This window comes from Necator americanus, chromosome II (assembly GCF_031761385.1).
Source record: "Necator americanus strain Aroian chromosome II, whole genome shotgun sequence".
Classification (NCBI taxonomy): domain Eukaryota; kingdom Metazoa; phylum Nematoda; class Chromadorea; order Rhabditida; family Ancylostomatidae; genus Necator; species Necator americanus.
In genome coordinates, this window is record NC_087372.1 from 25022793 (window position 1) to 25041177 (window position 18385).

Genomic DNA, 18385 nt, shown 5'->3' on the forward strand with positions numbered 1-18385 from the left:
TCTTTTTATCAACTCCGAAGGGATGAAAAGCTTGAGTAGCGAAGATTGGCTTCGAAGCATCATCCCTGCGAGCGATGTGGAACATTTTATCACCGCACTACACCTATTACCTTTTCCTCCACCTCCAACAAATAATGATCTTCTTCAGCGAGATAGAACAGCAGAGAAACATTGCTGCGATAAATCAAAAAAATGTCATATTCATGCTGACTGCCCATATGTGCTATTATATCAGGATGTGAAGAAAATGTTTGCGTTGCTCTTTGCAAAGTGCACAAAAACGGAGGTCGTCGTGAATATCGTAGAGGAATTTCGAGCTTTAACACGGAAAGAGTTATGAGTTGTATTCAAGTTTCTGAAAGTAACTATGACGCAAACTACTCCGCTGCATCGTTAGCTGGTACTAACCATGTCCACATTCAGAGGAAGAAGAGATACTCATCAAGTGCAGCATGACGTCTCTCCACACATTCGAATGGGTACGGACATTTCATACGATTATACGAATAACATTGTGGTTTTCATTTACATTTGGCTGAAAACTTTTAGGAAGAATGTTTGTCGAAGCATCCTAACTCGATGAAGAAGATCAACAAAAGCTTTACTGAGTTACAAGAAGAAGTATGTAAATATGCGTGTTTTGTGCATTCAAATAAAGTTAAAAAAGTCTTAATTTTTGCAGGTACTACTTGTGAATGAAGAAACGGGTTTACTGGACAACCTCGCTGCGATCTCACAAATAATGGAGGCTCCTTCTGTAAGTTTTTCTTGATCACGGTTAATAAAAAGAAAAAGGACCTCGAATGCTTGCACAACTACTGTGCAATAATTCTGTAAACGAGTAAGGCTAAAGTAATGTGCGGGTAAAGCATTCAAAAACCGTGGTTCTAGTTCGGTGTATCAGATAGTTGGGCCGAAATAAATCAGTTATTGTCAGGAATAACAACGTATAACAGCGAATCTCGAATAGTAAAAGAGACTTACAGCCCCAAATAAACGAATCTCTTGAATCTTATGAGAAATACAGAAATAAGCAGACTAAATCTCTTCAAAATGGGGAACGTGTCTCCTTCTGCAAATTGGAGCAATCCCAATTCTATCTCCTTACGTTTACGCGCCTTTGTGCATAAGTATCTCCACAGCAGTGTGTAACATGTAGTAGTAGTAACATCGATATCTTCTAAAGAAGTTGTATATTGTATGTTTGGCATACCACGAATCTGAGGTGGGGTGGATTTCCCATGGAAAGCTTCTATGTAGGTCGTAGGTTGCGGAAAACTAAGTGGTCCCTCACCTCCCTATAGTCGCTGTAAAAAACGGGAAGCCACCGTTCTTTTTTTTTACGACGGCTTGCATTGCAAAGCGCCACCCTTATACACGCGACGCATCAACAAACGAGCCTTCCAGGATTAGTAAGTTCTTCCCACCAGCCCAAGTTAGGCTGGTGGGTTCAAGTTAAACTAGTGAACCCAATACTAACTAATAAACTAATGTAGAGGCGCGTTCTACGAACTAAAGCGATTCCAATGCCGTTTCTTACGACGATCACGTAGACATGAGCGAAACCACGTGGTTTTCCGCAATCTACGACCTCGTATAGAATTTTTCCATGAATTTGAAGTGGTGAGGGAATCCGCGAGAATACCTAGAGCTGGATTGTAGATTGCGGAATGAGGGGTGGTTCCGCTTATCTCTCCCTGATCGTCATAAGAAACGGCGTGGGAACCACTTTGTTTATTACGAGGTACGTTAGAACGCTCCTCTATGCACACGTTCCGGTTTCGCTAGCAGCCTATTTATTGGCTTTACTTGAATCGGCTGGTCAAAAGACATCACTGATCTTCTAACGATCGCAATTGGATGCGGCGCGTGCACAAGGGTGGCGCGTTGCAACTGAAGCGGTCTTGAAAAAACGTCTTCTTCCACACCGTTTCTTACGACGATCAGGAACAGATGAGTGGGACCACCCCTGATCCCGCAATCCACAAGACTAACTCTAGCTTTTCTCAAAGATTCCTTCATCACGTCAGATTCTTGCCTTTAAAGGCAAAAATTTTATATGTTGGCTCCTAACAACTACAAGGAACATAGAGTTAGGTCGTAGTTTTTAGAAATGGAAAAAAACAAAAAAAAAACAATACCAGGAATAAAAAGTTTTCATTTTCTGGCGTCTCAATCCGCTTGGGGTCCTCCAAATCGTTTGTGGGCAGTCCAGAGTCGTTAAGGTTTTGTGAACGCGTGTTGGCCAATACAATTGCTTGCTGTGGCCAGCCGATCTATCAAATCGGTGTTTTTATCCTCCCAGACAAGACTGATACCAATTTATCGATCCCGGAGGGATGAAAGGCTTGACTAGCTGTAAAACGATTCCGAACCATCAATCGAGTGAGCAGTAACAGTCGGACCTTTTACCGGGTACGCTACACCCGCTCTAAAACTCGAACATCATTCTATAAGTCGAGATATCATAGTTCTCAGCTTACTCGTCAAGGGGATTTTTCACACCTTTAAGGGGAGTGAGAGCACGTAAATTGGACTAGCGATTCGAAATTATAGTAGGACAACCTCACCAATTCATGAATATCTCCATCCCAACACTATTATTAATATTTCCAAACTTGCGCACGTCTCAAATAGTTGTTATTATAGACCTTGAAGATGGAAATTTGCAAGTTTTTTTATGAGAGATTAAAGTTGACAACAATACGTGGCTGTTAATCCTGAGAACGGTACAGAATTAGTGAAGATCAGTGCAAATTTGAAAATGATAACGAAAACTTTGGATGATACTGGCTCAGTACAGTTGCGTGTTGCGCTAAAAAGAGTTTGCTGCCCCGCAGTTCCAAGGAACTGCGGTAATTTATGAACATTCCCTAGTTAGAAGATGGTTTTGCAGAAGGTAAAGATGGTTTTGCAGAAGGACGCTAGCGGCTCCACCTATTTATTCCAATTCCTAAATCACATCGTTTGTGGAGGTGGGCTGTCTGACGGCAGGCCTGATGAAAAAACCGGCGGAGGTACTCTTGTGCTGTATTGAGAATCAATTTCCTTACTATTCTCGATTCAGATATCAATACTAATCAGCTGAACAGACTGGGAATACTTCAAGCAATGCTCCGAAGGAATGCAAAAGTCCTTTACGCTCCTAATATCACCATTGTTGACCAAGTCATTGCAAAGGTACAATGAAACGTTCATAATAATTTCTTCCCTCTTTAGGAGCAGCACTAAAGGACTCATATTCAGTGTGGTTTGTTTTTTTTCCTGCTACTTAAACAGATCCAACATCGCCTATCTGAGCATTTTTCTCCTAATTAATTGAAACTTATGAGTACTGCGTCAATCATATTGAAATGGTGTGAATGTTCCTACACAGATCAAACTTCTCGGTGTCATCAACTTCTTAGGCAGTATTACCAAAATAGCTGAGTTTAAAGTGACTTTTAGTATAGGAAGTATTTTATCAATAATCCAGGTTTGTGAAACATGATGAGAAGATAATTGGAAGTCCTACATCATACATGTACACTGTTCCATTTTTTAAAGAATTCTTTGAAACTAAGTGAAGGGAACTACGAATCAGCAATTCTTCTTCGTCCTGGGATAGAGGAAATATTGTTTGTTCACAGAGAACAGTCTCAGGCAAGGTCTCCCATGCTGAGGAGTTCGACACCCCCGACAGTCCCAATTTTTCGGAATTGGAAGTATAGCTAGAAGCAGACCACTGGCAAGATTCTCCACCCTCTCCTCAAAATTTTACAAGTTGGTCTCCAAATCCTAATTACGCCATGGATCTCCCTCACTAGAGCGATTACAGCTGGTTTCTCGCGAGGCTATACTACGCGGCTCGTCCCCAGGTGACAGGGCGCTAATCACGGACCAAAGCGACCTTGTGCCTGAACTAAGGGGATTCAGGGAACAGACTCCCTGTTTCTACTGTGCAAGAACTGACACTGACATTCTATCCCGCACGTCGGTTCGGCCAAGAGTCTTCCAACATTTTCCCACAAACTCGTAGGACTGGAGGCTTGCAACTTGCCCATGGGTTTTAGAATTTTGCGCATGTCAAGAAAAAGGAACAGTCTCCTTAACTCGGAGGAAACTCTAGTACGGTGGCGCCTGGAAAGGCGGGTTTACAGGAGTCATTTAGGCTATCAAAACGGAAAACGACTTCTGTACTTATGACGCACGTACGCTTGCGTCGGAGGCGGCCATAAAAGATCTGATTATCCGAGCCAGGAAGATTAAGTACGACGTCATAGAATTAGGCGACGCCACCCTCTCAACGTCGTATATTAGACTGGAAAGGAACTGTTCTTAGGATCTTAGGGAGTTGGAGGAGTTGATTTCCTCGTCAATACGAATATGACAGAGTACACCGACTCTGTTAAACAACTTATGAAGCGTTTCCGACGTCTGCGGATGAGAAGATGTGGTTCAATGCCAGCATTGACTATCTTTGTCGCTTACGCTCCAACACCAAGCTACGAAAAAAAAGAAGTCGATGTTTCCGGTATGGAGTTACAGAAAAAAAAGAAAGTTTCCACAGGGTCATTGTTGGTTATTTCAGTGCTGAAATTCGTCCTAAAAAACGCCTGAAGAACATCACATCAGGACCACACGGGCTATAACGGATTGAACAAGGGAGAGGCTCTTCGAGTTCATCATAAGACCATCCATGTAGAAACGCAATTCCAGAAGCCCTCCTCCTTACTGAAAGTGGAGGTCATCCCATGGAGTGTACCGTAATGAAAATAACCACGTCATCGTCAGTAGGAGGTTCTGCCTGACGGATGTCGCTGTAGTACCAAAGTTGTATACGCCATCGTCTACATGAAGATTTTCCTCCACACGGAGAGAAGAGAAAGCGGCGAACTTCAGAGTGCGAACTCACAAAACCATCATCGGATCTGTTCGCAACGCTAGCCGGCTTCTTGGGAGATTCTGCAGACAATATTTGGATTGGACAACATCGGCGAGGAATACGATCTGCTCGTTCAACACCTTCACAGCTGCCCGAGGAAGGCTGAGAGTTTTGAAGCTAACAAAAGACTCCTGTCTTCTGAAACTCTCGAACTGATACCCAGCGTGGACCAGCACGAGCCGCAGGCAACCAAAAACTCACATCCAAGCTCGCAAGGTTTTGCACGGGAGCAATAAAAGAAGACCTCAAAGAGAGAAGAAAAGAAGTGTTGTTGTTGTTGATTTCAGAGGTTCTCCCGTCCGAAGTATGACATGCTACCATGTCGGTAAGAAATCGTACGGAAGACGGCCCCGACAGAATATCTGAAGAACACTCTGCTAGTTCTTGTCAATACTCTGAGGAAGCTCTTCACACGTTACGTGTTGGAATGCAACGTTCCCATACAGGGGAGGACCAGCAAGACCACGTTGTTGTATAAGAAGGAAGATCCACATAATATCGGCAACTATCGCCCAATCTGGTTATTGCCTGTCATCTATGAGCTTTTCACAAGACTGATCCTAAACAGGATAGCAAAACATTAGATGAAGGACAGCCATGCGAGCAAGCATGGTTTCGAAAGGATTTCAGCGGGGTTGACCACATTCGCACTGATTCGAAAGTCATAGAGGCATCGCGGGAGTTTAACGTGCTATTTCTGACCTAAAGTGCCGCTATTTCTGACCCGCTATTTTTGACCAAGTAGGTCTTCGACTCAGTTGAGACGGAAGCAGTCATAGAAGCCTTGAACAACAACGGCGTGCCTACTCAGTAAAGGTACTTCGAGAATTGTACAGTAACTTCTCTATTAAAAAAAGAATATCATCATCGACGAGAAGAGAGGGGTCCTGCAGTGTAATACAATTTTGCCTAAAATATTCAAGGTCACTCTCGAGAACGCGATGCGAAAGCTGAAATGGGACGAAATGAGAGTGAAGGTTGAAGCTCGGCAGATGCACCATCTGCACATACATCGTTCTGATCTAGCATCAGCCAGAACGAATGCTGACGGAATTCGACGAAATATGTGGAAGCATCGGCTTTCTGCTAAATCTGCAAACTAAGATGCTCATGCAGAACGAATGGGTGTCAGATGCACCATTCACGCTCAACGAAAAGAGCATATGCGAATGCACCACCTGCGTTTATCTGGGTCAATAAATAAACATGGAGAACGACCTGACCCCTGAGATAGGCAGGAGGAATCGAGCGGCTTGGAGAGCGTATAAAAGCATAGGGGATGTAGCGAAGAAGAGCAGGAACACCCGGCTCCGTCCTCACCTCTTCAACATCATCGTACTTCCGTACTTTCTACTTTGACCTGTGCTTCAGAAAATCGGGCACTCCGCAAGCAGAAAAAGGTGCGATGAGCGTCATTGAATGCGCAATCGAAAGAGTGATGCTAGGAATATCCCGCTTCACACAAGTGAGAGACGGTATTCGAAGCAGGTTCTATCTTACGCCGCCCATCGAATTTCAGAGATATGCCGCATATGCAAAGGTAAGCAAGATTAGGTGGGCCAGACATGTGAGACACGCGTTCCAACGACAATCGTGAGACCAGAGCCGTAAACGACTGTACATGAAACGCGCCGCAGGAAGACCGCCGAACCGATGGTCAGACTTCTTCACGAAGTCCTTCAAGGAAAAATTCGATGCTCCTCGTGTACCACGCGAAGGAAGGAATCACTGGGCGAATCTGGCACGCGGTTGGGACAATTAGAACGATTACTGGCGCCGGCTCGACCAGTTCAAAGATCAATGGGAGTCAAGGTAATCAAGTTAAGGTAATAGGTCGGCGACAACTTGTTGTGAAGGCTAACACACTGCCTCAGCATCTCGTACGCTGTGCCCAGCAGCGCCATACGTCGGACGGTTCGATGACCGGTGAGAGGCGATGAAATCTCAGTCTGGTCAGCACGTCTTTTAATCTACATCAAGGCGAAACATCATGACCAGAGTCATGCAGGTGTTTGCATGCCGCGTCGGCGTCGTAGAGCGGTGAAATGTGATGAGATGGGTGAGTCGAAGAAATGCTGCATAGGCACAGAAAAGCTATCGAATAGGTTGAGACGGGTACAGCGGCGTGGTATGCCGTGGTACAGTAGTATCGTGCAGTAAATTTGTGTGCATGTCGCAATGTAAATGAGACGTTGCAACCGCTTTATGGCCGTATTACGCCCGTATTACGTTTCACCCCTGTAACTTCTCCCCGTGCCTATTTCTTACTACGTTTGCTTCAGGTTGGTAACATCCCTTCTTTAGAAAGCGGAAACAACAAAAAAACAACAACAACATGTAGAAACATGACACGGAAACATGTAAACGGCTGCTTGAATATTACCCAACAGTGTACATGATCTGACTTGGAACGTTATCTTTATCAGTTCGATGATGTAGTTCACGTCATTTTATGTTAAAACCAGTCTGAATGTCCGGCTAAAGCCGGACTTCAGACTTTCGCTGGTTTTAGCTTCGCTCCCCTTCACTCATCAATGAAAGTTGATAGTAGTGGTGTTTTCTGTAAAATCAGATCTGCGTTTTTATAACAGCACTTTCCTTCTCTTCTTTATATTATAAATTACGGATTAAAGATTATGGAGTTTTCTTACCAAATGCGTCAATTTTACATTTGGAGAATATTCTACCGTCAGCTACAAACACTCCTTTGATGCCAGAATAATATAGATGCAGTTTGAAAGCATTACTCAAAGTATGGATATTCCTCCTGATTTCCCCCAATAGTTATCATAAAATGATGTTTTAACATAAAATGACGTGAAAGACATCTTAATACTGATAAAGATAACGTTCCACGTCACATAAACATCCTGCTACTATTTAAGCAGCCGTTTTCATGCGCGTTTTCACTTTCTGAGAACGGCGTGCTACCAACTTGAGACGAACGAAGAAAGAAATGGATACGCGGAGGAGTCATTAAGGTGAAAAGCAACGCGCGCAATGGCCACGGCTATGAAACGGCTTTAACCATTTATCTTTTGCGACATGCACGCGACATGCATGCGAAGTTATTGCGCACCATTTCGATTCTGCGGGACCCGTCTCACCCCACGTTATACCTATCTGGCGCTGGCGCACCAACGACGCCGTGGGACCCGTCGCACCCCATTTTCTAGCTATCTGGCGCCGGCGCACCAATCCAACGCCGTGGGACCCGTCGCAGCACATTTTCTAGCTCTCTGGCGCCGGCGCACGAATCCGACGCCAGTGGACCCGTCGCACCCCCTCCTATAGGTATCTGGCGCCCGTAGACCCGTCGCACCCGTTTCTATAGGGGTCTGGCGCCGGTGGACCCGTCGCACCCGTTTCTATAGGGGTCTGGCGCCGGTGGACCCGTCGCACCCCCTTCTATAGGTATCTGGCGCCGGTGGACCCGTCGCATCCTCTTCTATAGGTATCTGACGCCCGTGGACCCGTCGCACCCTCTTCTATAGGTATCTGACGCCCGTGGACCCGTCGCACCCTCTTTTATAGGAATCTGGCGCCGGTGGATCTGCCGCACCCCCTTCTGAAGGTATCTGGCGCCCATAGACCCGTCGCACCCGTTTCTATAGGGGTCTGGCGCCGGTGGACCCGTCGCACCCCATATTATGGCTATCTGGCGCCGGTGGACCCGTCGCACCCCCTTCTACAGGTATCTGGCGCCGGTGGACCCGTTGCACCCGTTTCTATAGGGGTCTGGCGCCGGTGGACCCGTCGCACCCCCTTCTACAGGTATCTGGCGCCGGCGCAGCAATCCGATGCCATGGGACCCGTTGCAACTCATTTTATAGCTATCTGACGCTGGGTGGACCCGTCGCACCCCCATTTTCGAATTTCGTGACACACAGACAAACACACACACACAAACATACACACACATGGACTAAGCTCGTTATTATATATCATGATATCATTCTGTGATAATAGTCGGAGGAAACAAGATAAAAATCTACACTCTGAGCGAGCGAAGCGAACACCGCAGAAAGGTTGAACTCCGAGGTTAGCCGGACGTTCAGACTTTCTGCGATGTTCCCTTCAGATATATATCATGATCATGATATATAATAACGAGCTTAGTCCGTATGTGTGTGTGTGTCACGAAATTCGAAAAAGGGGGTGCGATGGGTCCACCCGGCGTCAGATAACTATAAAATGAGTTGCGACGGGTCCACCGGCGCCAGATACCTATAGGAGGGGGTGCGGCGGGTCCACCGGCGCCAGATACCTATGGAAAGGGGAGGGGGCGACGGGCCTAATGGCGTCAGATTGGTGCGCCGGCGTCGGTGGACCCGGTCATTGGTGCGCAATAACTTAGTGTTCATGACGCAAAAGATAAATAGTTGCAGCCGTTTCATAGCCGTGACCACTGTGCGCTTTGCTTTTCACCTTTATGACTCCTCCGCGTGCCTATTTCCTTCCTCGTTCGTCTCAAATTTGTAGCATACCGTTCTCAGAAACTGGCTGCTTAAATAGTAGCAAAATGTTTATGTGATTTGACGTGGAACGTTATCTTTATCAGTAGGATGATGTCTTTCACGTTATTTTATATTAAAACATCATTCTGTGATAACTATTGGGGGAAAACAGGAGGAACACCCATACTTCGAGTAATGCTTTCAAATTGTATCTATATTATTCTGGCATCGAAGGAGTGTTTGTAGCTGATGATCGAATATTCTCCAAATGTAGAATTGACGCGTTTGGAAGGAAAACTCCGTAACCTTTCGCCTTAATTTATAATATAAAGAAGAGAAGGAAAGCGTTGTTTAAAAAAACACAAATATAATTTTACATAAAACACCACTACCATTAACTTTCATTGATCAGTGAAGGGAAGCGAAGCTAAAACCACCAAAAGTCTGAAGTCCGGCTTTAGCCGGACATTCAGACTGGTATATATATATATATATATATATATATATATATATATATATATATATATATATATATATATATATATATATAAAAAAAAATATATATATATATATATATATATATATATATATATATATATATATATATATATATATATGCTACATACCATATATGCATTCTTCGTGTGATTTTTTTAAAATTGCAAAGTAATTGCACGCTTGTTTTTTGATGTACAGGTGGAAAACAAGTCTTAAATTTCAGGCTAACGAATCACTGGTTTTCGCTTTTGAGCTGAACGAATTCGCACAACTGGCGGCTGAAATACTCAACAAAAGCGATTCTCAGAATGAGTTATCGGTGGTTAATGAAAGCAAGGTAGCGCTTTTCTCAAATCAATTTCACCTCGGAAATGAAGCCGAACTGCTCTGAAATTCTGAATTTTCTCTAGATTTTTTCGGAACTCATAGACTTTGTATATCGTGTACTAATTCAGGTTTTGCTGCCAACAACTAAACAGTTCATTAATCGGCACTTTGGCGAAAGCGCTTTACCAAATATTTTTCCCCGAGTTAATCACGACAGTCTGAATAACGCACTGGCTACCTTTTTATCAGTGGCAAATCAAACGCGTATGGACGAGATCTTTCCAACGTTCATTGGTCTGTTGTCAAAACGTTCACAGGTGCACCTCATCCATATCGATCTCGTAGTCTTCCAGGATTCACAAATGAGTCAATGCTGGAGGACTTCGCGAAAAGGGCAGATCGGGAAAACATCACTGTTATTGCCGGTACAGCTTGCTCAGTTTCTTAATTTATCTCCAAAAACTCAAATTCATATCTCTTCTTAAGGTATCGTCTTCGACGATGTTGGAGAGAGAAATAAAAGCCTTGGTCCGGTGGTCAGCTACAAAATTAGACAGAAACCAGCTTTCACACCGTCAACAGAGGCAGCCCGAGATGTGCTGGCCGTATATGCTGGTCCGCGCGACTGGGATGACTCGTATTACTCCTACGGATTCTTATGGCTACAGGTTTGTGAGGAACATTTGTAACAACGAATGAGGTGGCAATAATGCACATTGAGTTTGTGTAGGATTCTTCTGAAATCAATTATTGTGCTGCGTTGGACTTTTTCTCATTTCACCATAAGAGTTATTATTCTTTTCATTAAACTACTGGTGAAAATACGTTCCAATGGTGGGTTGTATGCAAGGAATGAAAACAATGATCCGATGTTATAACCTCAAAAATTGAAAAAAGCAATTATTTTTGTGTTATAGATATCAGGCTATATAATAACTGGCCTAGTCTGTCACGTGTGTGTATGTGTGTGTATGTGTGTATGTGTGTATGTATGTGTGTATGTATGTGTATTTGTGTGTGCAAAGCGAAATTCTAAAAATGGGGTGCGACGGGTTCACCGGGGTTGAATTGGTGCGCCAACGCCAGATAGTTATAAAATGGGGTGCGATGAGTCCACCGGCGTCCGATTGGGGCGCCGACGCTAGATACCTATGGAAGGGAGTGTGACGGGTCCACCGGCGTCGGGTCGGTGCGCAATAACTTCGTGGGTATGTCGCAAAGTTAAATGGGACCTTGCATCCGTTTCATCTCCGTGGCCACTGCGCGCGTTGCTTTTCACCTCCATTACTCCTCCGTGCATCTGTATGCTTGCACGTTTGCCTCAGGTTGGTGACATCACTTCCTCAGAAAGTGGAAACACGCATGCAAACGACTGCTTTTACAGTAGGAAGTTGTTTGTATGATCTGACGTGGAACGTTATCTTTATCAGTACGACGATGTCGTTCACGTCATTTTATGTTAAAACATTCTGTGATAACTGCTGGTGGAAAACAGGAGGAACACCTATTATTCGAGTAATACTTTCAAATAGTGTCTACATTATATTAGCATCGAAGAAATGTTTGAAGCTGAAGTTTGAATATTCTCCAAGTGTAGAACTGATTCGTTTAGAAAGAAAATTATGAAATTTTTCGCCGTTATTTATAACCAGTCTGAAGTCCGGCTAAAGCCGAACTTCAGACTTTCTGGTGTGTTTGCTTCGCTCGCCTTCATTGATCGACGAAAATTAATATCAGTGCCGTTTTCTGTGAAATTAGACTTGTGTATCTCTAACAATCTTTCTTCATCTTTTTATTATAATTGAAGGCGAATTATATTATTTGTACCTTCTTTTTAAACGGGTCACTCCTACATTTGGAGAGCATTCAAACTTCAGCCTCCTTGCCAATATATTATGGACAAAATTCAAAAGCATTGCTCGAAATATGAGTATTCCTCCTGTTTCCCCTCAACAGTTTTATCAAAGAATGATGGTTGGCATAAAATGACGTGAAGGACATCATCCTACGGATAAGGATAACATTCTACTTCACATCAGGTAAACTGTTCGCTACTATTTAAGCAGCCGTTTGCATGCATGTTTCCAGTTTGTGAGGAAATCATGCTACTAAGTTGAGGCGAACGGAGAAGAAAATAGGCATGCGGAGTCATAAAGGTGAAAAGCAAGGTGCCCAGTGGCCACGGCCATGAAACGGCTGCAACGTCTCGTTTACTTTTGGCGACGTGCACAGGAAGTTACTGCGCACCATTTCGACGCCGCGGGACACGTCGCAATACGCGACACTTTTTATACCTATCTGGCGCCGGCGGTCCAATGCGACACCAGGTGGACTCACCCCCTTTTGTGAATTTCGTGACACACACAAACAAACAAACAAACAAACAAACAAACAAACAAACACACACACACACACACACACACACACACACACACACACACACACACACACACACACACACACACACACACACACACACACACACACACACACACACACACACACACACACACACACACACACACACACACACACACACACACACACACACACACACACACACACACACACACACACACACACAAAAAAACAACAACAACAACAAAAAAAAAAAAAAAAAAAAACACACACACCACACACACACACACACACACACACACACACACACACACACACACACACACACACACACACACACACACACACACACACACACACACACACACACACACACACACACACACACACACACACGCACACACGCACACACGCACACACGCGCACACGCGCACACGCGCACACGCGCACACGCGCACACGCACACACGCACACACACACGGACTAAGCTCGCTATCATATATCATGATAAAAAAGAGGAAGAAAGCGTTGTCAGCTCAACACCAATCTAATTCAAGAGAATAATAAATTACTATTAATTATCATTGATCAGTGATGGGGAGCGGAGCGAACAGGACAGAAAGTCTGAGGTCCGGCTTTAGCCGGACGTTTAGAACCTTCGCAATGGCTACCTTATTTTCTACCAAAAAGAAATGAAGTATAAGGAAAGAAGGAAGGAAATTAGCAACAATCAAAGGATCTATATCAAGTGAAATTGAATTAATTCTTAGCAACTCTCGACGTTGGATACAAAGTGTAAAGAATGGAAATAAATGAGAACAGTCCAGCTAGCTAGAGTCGAAGTCTGTCACACGTTTCAAGTTTCAGTATTCAATCTGCTAAACTACCGATCACCAGGCAGCAGTGATTGACTCACTTTTCCATGCCTTAGGAGTGTATGCTTTTTACGGAAAGGATCCGAACAGTATCAAGCTCACTTTCGAGCTCTATACTCCACTCTCGACTTCTTTCATACATGAGAGGCTCCACAAGATCCACCTCGTGTGGTCTACAGACATTTTAAATATTCCTCTTTATCTAATCCCTCTCCCTCATGATTTCCTGACTGACTACTGGCGACAGTGTTTGCGGCTTCGCGAAAATGTCGCTATCATGGTAAGCCTCAGGGAATATCTCGTACGCCACAGTTTCGCCTCTTCTGTCGGCTGAGGTATTACCTTGCTTTTTGTGCATACTCTTCCCATTTGTGGTGATCGCTTCTCAGCTGGCGCACCTCAAGCAAACACCGAAATCGCCTTCAAAAAGGACGCAGATCGGCATAATCATGTTTATCCACTTTCTAACAAGAGATTGCTTCCATTTATACTGTGTAATTAGGATTAACACATAGTACGAATTGAGATCAACTCAATCGACATTATGATAGGTTTATCATTAGATGGAAGTTTAGCCGGTTGTGTTGTTCATAGTAATGCCGTCCTTGTCTCATCAAAGCGAAATCTCTAAGTTGACAGCTTGACACGTTGATTAGACGAGATTTGTTCGATTGCTATCAATGAAAGTCAATGAGCGAGATCCCTTGCCCTCTTACTAACCCCTTTCTAATCTAAAGGGGATTCGATTATGAAAGTGCAGAGACACCAATGAAAGTGCAATCTGCGCAGAGAAGAACGATTCTTTCTTCATTTTTTGCAATACAACCAAGCAATATTTTTGTCTGCTAGAATAGCGTTTTCAGAAACATGTACTACTTTCTATAAAGTATGTTGACTTAGGAGCAAGAATCTAACTCAACATTTTCTTTCCTACATATATAAAAAGCATAAAGAAATATCTCTTTTGTATACATCCATGAATCGTAAATCCAACACAACATGTCAGTTTTCATATTGTTATACCAGCTTATGTTTCTGACGGGAAATGTTTTTAGGATGTCATCGAGCGCTCGATCATATCAGTTATGGTTGACTTACCAATTGTTGAACCGGGAGCTGGAATGTTAGAAATGGCTTTTCCATGTTTTCGATACGACCGGTATGTGAGTGTTTGCCCACGCAGAACAGCTTACTTTTATTGGAACAAAGTAGCATCTCATTACCGTGAACTTGGATTTAGTTTTTTCATCCTCTACAGACTTGGTAAAAGCAGCACACACAATCGTTCCCCATAGTAGATGGGAAGCCGGCAGCGTCAGTCTTAACACGTAGATTATAGCGACTGGAAGATCCGGAAATTGGCTAGGATACTGACTGTTTTCAAACCGGCAGCAAGAGCACGAGCTTGGCAGCATCCGCTACAGCGATCTCGTGGGTCAGCGTTAGCTGTGCATGTAGCGGTCGTCATCTGGTTGTCAATGTTTACGGCAAACCGGGCCTGCCTTGTGCATGCTGAAATTCTTCTTCTTTCTTTCTGAATATGCTTTCCACAATTTTATGCCTGAACTCACAAAAACCGCAAGGCAAGGGATTTTGGTTTGAGGTTAAAGGGAAAAAATTGTTTCCAAATCTGCTATTTTGGGAAGCGACGAGAGCTACGACAGAGCACAGAACCGCTAGTCGGAACATCCTAAAAACAATATTATTACATTTGAACACGCGAAAATGAATGATAATATCGAGTAGAATGTGATTTTCAACGAAATAGGTCCTGTGCTTCTTACAGATCTGAACGCTTTTATAGGGTTCAACCTTTCATGAATTTTGTCTAAGCCCTGAAGAAGCAGTCACAACATCCTGATTCAGGGTAGCGAATGCGTGACCAAATGCATGTTTTAGATTTCTTATAAACATGCAGACAGTGATTCTAGTTATTTTGGCACTCTCGTATCTTTGCACATTGTCGTTTCTGGTGGACGACATTGTTTATCAGAAGGAGCACGGCCTTACTGAAGTGCGTCAGAGTTATGAGTTATGCAAGAATTCATCACTCATGTTATGGAATATGTGTGCTGCTATTTTAGATGATGCGTTGCATGGGCGCCGACACTTTCGTAATATGGCTCTCGTGGATTATTTCAACTCTTCCTCAGGCGAGTTTGAGCGCACTGATGGACTCACATCTCTTCACAGAAGGAAAGAGTGTGATGAATGATAGCATTATTTCAGGCTACCTTGGTCAATATCATCAACACCTCCTTTTTATTCTACAATGGTGCCATCTTTCGCCTTACTAGCGTCTCCGTGGTTTTCGTTCTGCTTATGATTTACGCATTCTCCGTCATAGCAATGGCCTTTTTCCTTTCGTCTTTGTGAGTTAAACGGTCGAAAACTTCTATGTGCGTGGGAAGAAAAACAATGAGCTAGAGTCGGAAGCAACAAAACCAGTATTTATTGGAGTACTTCAACGGTGGACTGTGTAGTCAAGGACTATGTAGTCCAATGCTATGCTACCTACAAGACTATACATGAACACTGAAAAGTGACTGTGTGTGATGGGTCGGCACCGTCGGCCACCACTGCCCGTTCTCTACGTGTCTTTCAATGGGAATTTCGAGACCCCTTGTATATGATTGGACATTTCTCTTTGAGGTCTATCCGAAAAAAAAAATGATGTGTCGTTGAGCAGGGAAAGAGTTACCGCCAAATATGTGCGGAAAGGCAATAATTGGATTCCAACATATTCCGAGGCTATAGCCGAAGTGTTCAGGGACATAAACTTTCACATTTCATCAGAACATCAGAAAATTGTCGAGGACAACCATATTGAATTGTTGATTTATTCCTCACTTTGAACTTTTGTTGCAAGGAAAGAAGTTATCAAAACATCCAATAAATCCGCGATTATTCACAACTATATCTAAATTTTACGAAGTTTTTGTTACATATGGGCTACACTATTTGATTCGTACATTGGATCAGCGCAAACTTCGAAAATCCCATTTCTCGTTCTTTTTCTTTCATTTATTTCCTACTTCCCACCTACTTTAATCTCCAGAACAGAGTTCATATTGAAGGAACCTAGGCAGAACTGTTTCTATAATTTACTTGCACTTGATAAAACAGTTTTTCTCTGGAAGTGTTTTTTCTGAGGTTTTTTTTTTGTTTTCTGACTGGACCGTCTGAAAACAAGAAAACCTTTCTAGAGGGAAACTCATCACACTTCATAACGTTCCGTAGCAAGGAAGGAGCTAGAACTTTCTGATACATTTTACCCAACTATTTTAACACTATAGTTCTTAATTTACAAGAAAAAATAAGTTTGTCACAGCATTTCCATTTGAAACACATCGTTTTCGAAGCGATTCAAGATCCTTTATTTCCCGTGAGACTCCTCTCTGTTTTCTTCGCACTTCAGCCAAGTTGGCCTGTTCTAGCATCACCAGTCACTGCTGTGGCATTGGAAGGTAACACTGTGTGGATGTCAGATCCATATTTTCTTTATAAATGAAGATATGTATATAGTTATGAGTAGGATATATGTGTATAGATATGAATAGAAAAAAGAACTTGGTTGCTTGATTATCAATATGGCAGCTCTTCATCCTCCAAAGTTAAACTTATTACTGACATCTGGGTAGCTCACTTTTACGTAAGTAAGTACACCAAGTCAGGCTCAAATTTTAAATAAAAACATAAATGAATGATCAAAAGGGAAGAACGGTGATTATTGTTGGAGTTGCATGTACAACAAAAAGTTCAAGACAGTTCAAATCTCATCGTATTAGCTGGCAGCTGAACTGGAGCGGTCATATCATGCAACAGCATTCATCACTTCACCTTCATTAGAATTCAATTGTTCTTAGTCTTTAATTTGATCGTGTAATATTTACGACGCCATTCATTCTATAATATTTTTGCAACACACTCCTCTAGGTACTCGCATGCTAGAATGGCCACAGCGAGCTCTGCCATCATCTTCTTCGTTTGCACCATGCCTTGTACCTATCTTGCGATTCGAGAACAGTCCACATTTCGGGCGTCGCCGGACTGGATGATTGGGGTGACGTATTTTCTCAGAGGTTTTTTTCGATTATTTGGACTAGTTATCAATTACAGCTCGCATCTGTCGTCCCTCCATCTGCCTTTGGAGCAGCAGTGAAAGTTCTCCTTTCTGCTGAGCGATCAGGTACATTTGGTAGATTCTGAATCGGCGGCTCTAACTCTTATTTTTGCAGGTCTGAGTGTTAGCTGGTCGACGCTGTTCGGCGTCTTCGGGCAAAACAAAAGCATCTTTAGCGTGGGGTTTCTGATGATCATACTACTACTCGAGAGTATTCTGTATTTTGTACTTGCTTTGTATATTAATAAAGTAAGTACAAACAATTAACCTTATTATCGACCAGCTTTCTTCTATTCTTTGTCAGTGTTAAGTATCCGGAGAAGTCGGTTAGTTTATTTCAGGTGTGTCCTGGGCAACATGGTATTCCATCAAGCTGGTGTTTCCCAATCAAGATCATTGCGGAAAAATCTTCCAAATATGAAGCTTCAGTAGAGCCCGTGCATTCGCAAATGGGGTCTACTGAGAACGCAGAGTGAGTCTTTATTTTCGTGGCGACATTTATAGTTACTTGTTTCTTGACGGAACAATAACAGTGTCCATGTTAGAATCCTGGCATGTTGGATATGGAGCTTTGATTGATTTGCTTGAGCTGCAGGCAAGATTGATATTGATCTTTTTGTTAACTAACAGCTAGCTTTTCAGCGTTATCGCCTCCGTCAGAACGGGGAAAAATCATACATCAGGGTCTTATCCTTTCAAGCGCCTCATCACCCTGCAGAAATCATTCAATTGATAGGCAAACTCAAATGACAATACTACGGCTAGTGCTTACCTCATTTGCTGAGATATGCTAGCGTAACAGACCAGCACTCACCACAATCAC

The 18385-nt window shown here is 43.2% G+C and overlaps 2 protein-coding genes across 4 annotated transcripts in view; one reads left to right on the forward strand and one right to left on the reverse strand.

Moving 5' to 3' along the window:
• The window catches only part of RB195_019391 (uncharacterized protein), a gene marked incomplete at both ends in the record, with an annotated part of 53706 nt that overhangs the window by 10266 nt on the left and 25055 nt on the right, over nt 1-18385 (forward strand). The window contains 17 exons of one of the 3 annotated variants that reach the window (XM_064187214.1): nt 424-479; nt 550-621; nt 683-757; nt 2918-3017; nt 3068-3180; nt 10103-10216; nt 10335-10500; nt 10560-10631; nt 10693-10874; nt 14495-14598; nt 15339-15453; nt 15524-15592; nt 15669-15811; nt 17376-17502; nt 17559-17628; nt 17678-17811; nt 17904-18034. In XM_064187214.1, the coding sequence (XP_064043096.1) occupies nt 424-479; nt 550-621; nt 683-757; nt 2918-3017; nt 3068-3180; nt 10103-10216; nt 10335-10500; nt 10560-10631; nt 10693-10874; nt 14495-14598; nt 15339-15453; nt 15524-15592; nt 15669-15811; nt 17376-17502; nt 17559-17628; nt 17678-17811; nt 17904-18034 (1843 nt within the window). Of the gene's footprint in view, nt 1-423; nt 480-549; nt 622-682; nt 758-2917; nt 3018-3067; nt 3181-10102; nt 10217-10334; nt 10501-10559; nt 10632-10692; nt 10875-14494; nt 14599-14648; nt 14668-15338; nt 15454-15523; nt 15593-15668; nt 15812-17375; nt 17503-17558; nt 17629-17677; nt 17812-17903; nt 18035-18385 lie in introns of those variants that run through there. The other 2 variants (XM_064187215.1, XM_064187216.1) reach the window with 2 other exon arrangements.
• Nucleotides 14685-15128, reverse strand: RB195_019392 (uncharacterized protein; the record flags this gene model as incomplete). The annotated part of the gene is made up of 3 exons (XM_064187217.1): nt 14685-14759; nt 14815-14951; nt 15011-15128. 3 exons carry the CDS (start codon nt 15126-15128, stop codon nt 14685-14687), a joined length of 330 nt encoding a protein of 109 aa, XP_064043097.1.